At 53.5% G+C, this 9,687-nt stretch overlaps 1 protein-coding gene across 1 annotated transcript in view; it reads left to right on the top strand.

Annotated features, from left to right (window-relative positions):
* Positions 1 to 9,687, top strand: part of Wnt6 (wingless-type MMTV integration site family, member 6) — a gene marked incomplete at its 5' end in the record, with an annotated part of 12,575 nt that continues 2,888 nt past the window's right edge. The window contains 2 exon segments of the mRNA XM_005395621.2: positions 1 to 149; positions 9,381 to 9,601. Coding sequence (XP_005395678.1) covers positions 70 to 149; positions 9,381 to 9,601 — 301 coding nt within the window.

The raw sequence follows: 9,687 nt of genomic DNA, 5'->3' as shown, positions 1-9,687 counted from the left end.
AAGCCCGGGCTGCCGCGCCGCCGGGGTCACCCCGCAGCCTCGCCCCTGCCCGGCTGTGGAGCCGGCGCGATGCTGCCGCCGGTGCCCTCCCGCCTTGGGCTGCTGTTGCTGCTGCTCCTGTGTCCGGCGCACGTCGGCGGACTGTGGTGGTGAGTGCATGGGGGGTCCCGGCGCGGGCCCAGCGCTGGAGGATGGGGACCCCTGGCCCCGGTCGGGGATTCTGCATCGCACTCCAGCTGCCTTGGGACTCTACCTGTCTCGGATGCAAGTTGCGGGGCAGCGGCTTGGGGCCTTGGGCAGAGGTGCAGGGATTCTCCTCCTGGCTCCTCGCAAGGAGAGCTGTTGAAGTGCCACCTTGACGTTTCCAACCCCTGGCACACTGTATTGAGTTTCCTCCTCTCGTGTCCTCCCCTCCCCCTAAGTCGTGTGTTCTATTCAGATCACCAAGGAATTGGCGGGTAGGTAGGAAGTAACTACTGCAGAAAATCTGTAATCACAGAGTCTCAGCGAACGAGTGAGGAGGGCCCTGGAATTAGGGAGCGGGGACTGGAACTGAGCAAAAGAGAGGAACAAAGCAGGAGCCGTGAGGCAGACAGGGTCTAGACACCTGCCCTTCTCTGACCTACTTTGCCCACCAACCCACCCGCTTCTCTACAGGATCTTCCAGCGTGTGAAGTAGTGTCAAGAAAGGGGAAACTGAGTCAGGATTCTGAGTTTCTCTAGCTCCTCTTTCCCTAGCAAAGAAGAAGAAGAAAGGCAAGGGCGTCGTGGATGAAACACTCGCGCATCGCAGGATACACGGGACCCCGGAGGGTCCTCAGAGAAGGGAGGGAGGCCTGGCTAGCCAAGGGATGGGGATGCCTTCCCAGACTCGGCCTCTGGACTTGGCCTTAGCTGAAGCAGACGTAAACTGCGTAGGTTCCCAGAGCTTTAAACCTTGGAGTGGAGCAGGGATTAGGGAAGGTGGGTGCGAGGCCGGCCGGGACAGCGCAGAGATCCAAATCCCGAAGAATTTTTCCCGTTCTTAGTCCCAGAGTGCAAACACCGGCCAGGAATAGCTCAGTGTTTGGAGAGGCGGGATTGGGACAATAGTGCTGATAGATCAGCCAATCCTAAAAAGGCAGGGAATTGTCTATTTGCATATCACCAGTCATTGGCTGGATTCCTACCCTCCAGGCTTCTCCAGTCCTCTCCTAACCCCCGGATTTGGAAGGAGGGTTGGGCCAGGCCGATCTCTCTTTCTTTTAGAGAAATAGAGTAGATGGCCGCACTGTCAGCTCCTGGCTGCTGTCCCCCTTTGGTGAAGTGGGAGAGACATTCCTCACAGGTGTCAGTGAGGGGAGAAATCCAGGAGACTCAGGTCCCGGGGAAGATGCATCCTTTCATCTTGGTTTCGCCTGATGAAGTAGGAATTTTGACATCGCCAGACCTGAGGTCTGATCTCAGCCGCTAAATCTGTGATCATGAGACCTTCACAAGGTCTCTCTTGTGAAGTAGGGATAACCATCTCCCTACTGGCAGGTCTGCTGGGAGGACTAGGTGGGAATACGTGCAAAATGACTGCCATGAAGAGATACTCTTCACCCTTCCAGCTTCTCCTGGCCAAGGTCCCCAGGAGTAAGAGGGGAGTCATTTAAATTAAAAATGTAGAATCTCAAGCAAAACTTAGGGATCTCTCTTTTGTCCTCCAGATATACCTTTCCTCACTTTGTTCTTTCTCAAATTGTGGGGACAGGGTCCCTCTCCTCCCTCTTCATGTGCCCTTACAATTAAAATACAACTTCCTGCATGAAGCTGTCTCTCTATCCTCCCTCCATTACCTTTCCTGTGTGCCATGGTATCCCATGTGTTGGACAGCTGTGCCAGTTACTGCATTTTACTGACAACCACCTCTTCTGGGCTTTCTTTTTTCTGGTCTCAGAAGGCAGGGCCTTTGTCTCTAGGGTCTCAGAGGCCCAAGAGAGCGTAGGTGCTAGAGATGGGTTTATGGGGGTGCTGAGTGGGAGGACTCACCTTTCAGGGTCTTGTGTCTGTGGGGGTTTCTTTGTTCAGGAGGGCCCACTGGGTGGGAGCCAAGCCAACAACAGGAGAGGGGCCTTGTCCCTCTGACTGACCCTGAAGCTGGGAGGCAGAGAGTGGGGGAGGAGGGCAGGAGGGCAGGTGTGGGAGAACACAGAGGCCTTCATGGCCACAGCTGCAGGGTGAGCCGGGTGAAGAGTGAGGGGCCAGGGTGATAAGGTGGCCAGCGAATGCTTCACTCAGATGTGTCTCTGAGAGAACCTGCCCCTCCCACTTGCCTCAGCCCCCTCCCTATCCTCTATTTCTGATACTTCATTCTTTTGGTCTGAGCCCAAGCTCCCTTTGGCATGATCTTTGGCTCTGCTTACACTCCAGGTCTGACTCTTGTCACTCCCACCCCTATGCCCAACTTCACTTCAGCTGGGAGCTTCCAGGCTATTCCCGGATGTGTAGGACCTGCGGTGCTGGTGCTGTTCTCCCTGCTTCTTAAAGATGCTGGCCAAGCCACAGCTCCAGTGATGGACAAGAAAGCAGCAGGATCTGCAGCAGCCACTGATATTCTAGCAGAAGCCAGGCTGAGAGCAGAGAGGACACTAGGACCTCTTGGTGACTTAACTGTCCTGGTTGGGAAAGGAGGGTCCTGGAGAGGATTACCCAGGTGGTGAAATCTGCTCTGAGACCAAAGAAATGTCCTTTCCATCTTCCCTTCCTTTCTGTCCCTGCCCAGTGCAATTTGTGCTTTCTAAACCCTGCCTCCAACCACTCAGAGTGTCTTTCCATCTGTAATCATATCTTTGTGAATCACAGAATTCCAAATTCCAGGCACTGGCCAGCCTGTCTCCAGGTCTTCTCCTCCAGCCCACTGCCTCCAGGCCATCCAGCCCACCCTCTGGCCCCAGCAGACCTCCCAGTCCTGAGAGTGGGGCAGACAGGGAAAGGTTCTGGCTTCCTGGTCACCAGCTTTACTGCCCACCTTTGCTTCCCTTCTGTCCTCCCCCAGGAAGTTCTTCACAACGTCTGACCCATCTTTATTTATACCTTCAATCAGTGCGTGTAGAAAATAGCTCACTCCCACAGAAGAGCCAAATCAGTTCCCTTCTTTCTTCCTCTTTCCGGTTTAAATTTTTTCTAAAGAAACGAACCCTCTCCTTTTTCTACTAGGAAAAACATCATATAGTCTCTCCCCTGCCCCCTCCCTTCTTGCCTGCACTCTGCCTCCCCCTTCACGTATGGAAAGGAAACAGGAGCTAGGACAGCCTCAACAACGGCCTTGCAGATGAGCAGGGAAAGGACGCAGCCTCTTGCTGACACCCAGATTTCCCAGCTGCCACCCGCCCCAGGCTGGGTCTGGCCATCCTTTCCCATCCTGTATCTATCTGGGGCCCCTGACCCTTCATGGGCAGTCCTGTTGTTGGTCCCTGCCAAGCTTCAGGGTAGGGTGGCCATCCGTTCCCCACTCCAGGCCTCCCGCCTTGGCAGCTTCCCCCAAGGGAGACAATGGGGCTGTGAGCAGAAAAGGGCAGGGGCAAAAGGAGGCTGGCTCGATCTTGGCCAGAGCATGCCCTGGGCCCACCAGAGTCCTGGCACTGTGACATTTCCTGGGGGGTGCAGCCCTCTCCTGGCCAGTTCTCATCGGAAGCCAGGAGCTGATGGGGGGAGGTCAGTGGGAGGTTCAATCGCCAGGGCCTAGAGAGGGGGATTCCAGAATGAGGATTCTGATGGGGGAGTGTGGCTGTGGAGGGGCTGAGGCAGGGCAGGGCAGGGCAGGACAGGGCGGGCAGCCAGGCTAAGGCAGGCCAAGCTGGAGGCTCTGGGGGAACCAGATGCTGCCTTTGCAGACCACTGAGAGCGCCCCCTAGCCTGGGACCTCCTTCTTGTCCAGGCTGGAAACTGCCTGAGGCAGAGTTGAGGGAGAGGAATGACGCCAGGAGGCTGCTTTGGCTGGTTCCACCAGCTCTGAACCCTCTATGTAATCTAGAATTTGATCTAGAAAGGACTGCGAGATCACCTGGTCTAATACTTTCAACTGGTGAGAGCAGAAGTTCCAGCAACAGGCAGTGCCTTGCTCAGTGCTGGTAGCTGAGAGCCAAGGCTGAGACTGCCTTCTCCTCAGCTCCTCGTCCTTGGATGCAGTAGGGGTGGGCGCCCTTCCAGATGCCCCTGCTGGTCCCTCATCCTGCCCTCAGATGGGTGCTCCCCGTGACAGCCTCTCTTCCAGGTGTCCCATTGCTTTGCAGCCCTGGCCAATAACAAGCCCTTTTGTATGGTGAGGTTCTTTTGTATGGTGAGGTCCCTCAGGAAGGGAAAGCCCCTGGCTCTCCCTAGAATGATGAGGAGAGAAGAGTGAGGAAGAACAGAGGAAACCAAATTAGGTGGGGTGGGGGAGGGGCAAAGTGGGGGCAGCTGGTGGGCAGTGGGGAGGCAGGGGTTAACGGAGCTGGGGCATCAGTGGCTTTGATGTGGTGGTTGGGGTGGGGGTAGGGACTGGGGGAAGGGGAGCAGTAATTACTGAGTTAGACAGAGCAGGACAGGACAGGCGGGCGGGCACAGGCCCGGCAGCCTCAGCAGCCGTCAGGCAACATTTTTCTGCCCCCTCTCCACCACCCCGCTCCCCAACCCCCCTACAGCCCCCACCCACAGCCCCAGGGCTCAGGGCTCCCTCTGCTGGCTCTCGGGAGGTGGGGTCATTATTGGGATCTTGGGGGTGGGGTGGGGAAATTGAGGAAGGCCATCTGAGAGACCCTACAGAGGTGGCTGGTTACCCACAGGGTCTGGGACCCTTCTGCTCTCAGTGACCAGGAGTGTTGGTTTTGGACAGGGAGTGGTTCTCGAGGTGCTTCGGGTCCCTGGGCAGGGCTGAGGATGAGGAGACAGGGATCTAGGCTGAGAAGTGAGGGCCGAGAGTTGGACAAAACAGTGTTCTCAGGAATCCCCAAGTGCTGCCTGCAGCCTGCCTGGCACTGTGCAGGTTCCACAGCTGGATGGGGTGTGAATGAGAGGAGCAGAGGCACTTGGACAGGTCCTCCGCACATGTCCCTAGGGAAGATGGTCAGTATTATCATTCCCATTTTCCAGCTGAGGAAACAGAGGCTCAGAAGATGAAGTCTTACCATACATTCACAAATACTAAGTGCCAGATTCACATGCTGGGGACTCAACATCATGCAGCAACAAATGGCAGGGCCTAGATTCAACCCTACATGTGATGGATCTTCAAAGCCCTGAGTGGGCTCTGATGACATCATGCCCACTTGTGAAATTTTTATCTTTAATGAATTTTCTCCCTAATTGAGGAGATAACATGCTGGCAGGCTAACAGGAGCCCCCAAATGAGTGACATTTGGGTGATGGGGGGCCACTGGGGCTCCTTAGGGTCAATGGGATTAGAGACAAGCTTGAGCTTGGAGAGATCCTGGCAAAGATTGTGATGACTTAGGGGTGAAGAGAAGGTGGCTCTGCGGCTAGGAATTGAGTGTTGAGTTCCAGGAAGATGCAGAACCATGCTGGGAGGAAGGTGCCACCCAAGGCCTTCCCACGTTTCAGACAGCTCTTTCCCTCCAGCCTTGTTGATTCTTTGAAAATCACATAACTTTTCTTGCAGGCAGTGGTTCCCGCCACCCCATGGCTAGGGTCTGTCTCCTTTCTTCTCCTATCACTCATCTGCAACAGAGTGAGGTGGGTAGGGTTACACTACATGGCCATGGCATTACCTTTGGCCCTCTGATCCAGAGGTGAAAAGGTAGGTTGGGTCAGGACCCTGGGGCCTCTGAGGCTGAGGTCAACAGATGCTGGAAGGGGCTGGCTCTAGATACCACTTCCCTGATCCTGCCAACCACAGTCCTTGGGAGGGAACTCTCTGTGCAGACCAAGCCAGTTAGAGTGACCAGCTGCAGGCTTGTCCCTTCTTGTCTATATCATGAGTTCTTTTAGGACTAGCTTCATTTTTCTTCTATGCTCAGGAATGATAGTTTGGTTACAACTGCAAATCCTATATATTATATATCACATACCACCACTGCACTTCAGACCCTAATACTTACAAATTCCCCCAAAGGAACATATCTCCCATGTGCCAGTCCCAGGTCAGTGCTAACCCAGAGGCCTTCAAAAAAGCAGAGTTCATTCCCAGAGGAAGCCGAAGGAAGGTAAAAGGAGAAGACCCTTGGGAGTTGGTTCTGGATGCAGGGTCAAATGTTAAAGTTGGGGGATGTAGGCTTCTTGTGCTACTTCCTCATTTTTCTGAAGCCCAAAGAGGTAATTAATTTGTCCAGAGTGGCTCAGCCTACCTAGAGCTGATAGAAAGCAGGGTGCAGAAGCATGGCTCGGGGTTTCACCCAATGCCCCCTCTAATACCCCTTCTTGAGTTTCATCTCCTGTGTTTTTAGAAAGGGAGGAAGGACAGCAGGGCAGGCAACAATCTAGTCCCCCGGGATTCTAGCTGCTACCACTGCCCATCCCTCCTCCTGATCAGCTCGTAAACAACTCTAGTTCCCAGGAAACCAGCCAGGCTGGGAGCCAGATCCAGACTGGGTCCTGGCTGGGGCAGCCCCTCAACCCTGTGAAGGGCCAGCCCCAGCCCCCGAAGGGCCCCACTCTTCATACTCCCCAGGAGCCTTCTCCTATCTCTAGCCCCTGGGAAGCAGACAAGGTCAAGAGGGCTTTGCTCATCGGTCCTCAGTCCTTCCTGCTTTCCTCATGGAGGAGGAGGGAGAGGTGAGGGACAACGGGGAGGTTGACCTTGGGAAGATAAAGCAGTCAACCTTGGGACAGTAAGGAGTTCACAGAGGGCAGGGGTGGGGGCAGGCTAGGAACTTAGCAGAGGCCTGGGGATGGGAAGATGAATTTGCAGAGGCCGCTGGGGTGGCAGGGAAGCGGCATAGCTGCAGAGGCCTCCTCCCTGCTTCCAGATCCCAGGGGCAAAAAAAATGTTTGAGGAAGTCAATTGAGAGTCATGAAATATATAGACAGGGGCCTGGGCATGAGCGAGCACCTTCTCCTTAGCTCATTCATTCATTTAGAAACATGTATTAAATGGTATTTATCATGGTGTTCAATATCACTTGTTATTCATATGTAATGTAGAATTCATACTATGCAAATTTTCACAGTAAACATTAGGGGAGAATGAATTAGGTACCTAAAAATCTGCCTGGGGAGATGAAGAAATATAAGACAGCCTAACCTGAAAGAAGCTCATAGTCTTTTCTACCAACCCTGTACACCAGGCTAGAGGCTGCTCACCATCCTCGCCCTTTTTTAAAGATAGCGCTATGCTGTGTAACTCAGACTGGCCTAGAATTTATGATCCTCCTGCCTCAGCCTCCTGATGGCTAGAATTGCAGGCATGTGTCACCATATCCAGATTCAAATACTGCCCCCACTGTGGTACTGAGGATTGAACCCAGGGCCTTTGCACTGAGCTACATTTCCAATTCTTTTTATTTTTATTTTGAGACAAGGTCACACTAAACTGCTAAATTGCCCAGGCTAGGCTCTAATTTGTGATCCTCCTGCCTCACCTTCCGCAGTGCTGAGAATATAGGCATATGCCACCATGTGTGACTCAAATCCTTTTTATAGTGAGGTGGCATAGGTAGATGGAGGAGGCATAGATAATGGATGGACAGGTAAGGACAGATCAACTCTCTAAGATCACTGGAACCAGCTTGGACTGCCCTAGCGTTGGCCCACTACTTAATCTGTCACTTCTCTAGAGTTGTTAAAGTGTTGGGACTGGTGCTAGGCAAGTCCTCAGCTCAATGGGAGGAGGCTCAGGTGTGTAAATCTCTCCCCTGAAAAAAGATGTCTGGTTCCTGAACTCTGCAGATAAAGATGAGGACAGCAGCCTGACCTGATCCTGTGTGTGTGTGTGTGTGTGTGTGTGTGTGTGTGTGTGTGTGTGTAGCCTCTAAAGGAACAAACTTCTACTTCTCCTTGCAAATACCTCTCCAAGCACCTGAGTGTTGAGAGCTCTCCCTTAAGACCTAAATTCCTCTTGCTGCTATTTAAGACTATTACATCTCAGAACATGCCTGGGCAGCCTGCGCTTGCTTGTGGAGCAAATGGGGACAGCGGGGTGAATATGCACGGAAGCAAAACTGAAAAGTAGTCCACCCTGACCTTTAACACCCATCTGCAGCTACTTCCTCTGCATTTCTCCCCAGCCCCACCCTCAAGTTGAGTTCTTTCTCTGCCCTCTGCTGGGGTGGTCTCAAATTACCCTAGCAAGCAAGTGCTCTGCCTGTGTACTCCTCTAAGATGGGGATCCCAGCTGAGTGTTCAAATTGGAGCTATCTGATTAAAGCTGTTTCCCCCAGGTGTGAATTCCTGGCTGACAACCTATGGATACCAAATGGCAGCTCTCTGCTCAGGTAGAATGAAGGCAGGGCTGAAGAGATTTCTGAGCACGTAGGGGACTTCCCATGAAGTCTTCACCCACCAGTTCACCTCCCTGGTCCCCACTGCTCAATTGGTTATGTCGCTGCAGAACACAGACCTTGGGTTGTTGCCATCCTGCCCTGGGAAAGCCATGGACCTTGGGTCGGTGTCACCTACTCCCCAACAGTGCTCTAGAGGCACAGTCCCCAGCTCCTTCCTTCTGCTGCCCATCTCAGTTGAGTATAGGATGGGGAGAGATGTCATATAGGCTGTCAGGGTGGGAGGGCCCAAACTCTCCCATTATACACAAACTTGGCTAAAGAAGGGGTGTGGCTTCCTCAGAGGCTCTGTCCCGAGACATTCTGATATCTCACAGCTTTTCTATGTCCCTGAGATAGTCCTTGCCTTTCATTAGGGCTGCCTGGCACATCCAGCTTGTGGTCCACTAAGACCAGATCTCTCCCTGATACTGCCTACTCTCCTTGGTGTCTCTATGACACATATTTTTTTTTTGCTTTGACAGCCTTCTTAATCTCTCTTCTGCTAATTTCTTCCTTGTCTCCCTTTTGGGCTCTGCCCTGTTGAATTTTAACCCTGAGCCAGCTGCCTTCAGCTTGAGTCAAATCCTATAAGGGGCTGGGGATGTAGCTCAGTAGAGTATTAAACTAGCTGTGCAGGATTCAATCACCACTCTATTAATAAATCGCCCTATAATGATTTATTAATAAAGATGTATACAGAAGGGTAAGGCTGACTCCTTGCTCTTTAGCAGTTTCAGTCTAGAGTCTAGTTAAGAGGGGACACCGACATGGAATGGTAAGAGAACCAAACAGGACAATCCCAGTCTCACTTGGGTGTAGGGTGAGGAGAGATGTTACAGCTCCTGGCCATGGCTGGGGGAGGTTGGATTCCTGCTCCTCTACTCAATGCTCTTCCAAACCTCTGGGAGTAACACCCCTGACTTGCTGTTCTCTGTTCCCCAGGGCTGTGGGCAGCCCCTTGGTCATGGACCCTACCAGCATCTGCAGGAAGGCACGGCGGCTGGCAGGACGGCAGGCCGAGTTATGCCAGGCAGAGCCAGAAGTGGTGGCAGAGCTAGCCCGGGGCGCCCGGCTTGGGGTTCGAGAGTGCCAGTTCCAGTTCCGCTTCCGCCGCTGGAACTGCTCCAGCCACAGCAAGGCTTTTGGGCGCATCCTTCAGCAGGGTCAGTGTGGGGAGAGGACCTGGGGGAGAGGTGCTCCCTCCCCACTGGTGTAGCCTCCTGGCCCACCTTGGCAGCGGGGGGTGGGG

The sequence above is a fragment of the Chinchilla lanigera genome, unplaced genomic scaffold (genome assembly GCF_000276665.1).
Source record: "Chinchilla lanigera isolate Chin_1 unplaced genomic scaffold, ChiLan1.0 scaffold00052, whole genome shotgun sequence".
NCBI classification, from domain to species: domain Eukaryota; kingdom Metazoa; phylum Chordata; class Mammalia; order Rodentia; family Chinchillidae; genus Chinchilla; species Chinchilla lanigera.
This window is presented reverse-complemented; position numbering and strand designations above follow the sequence as displayed.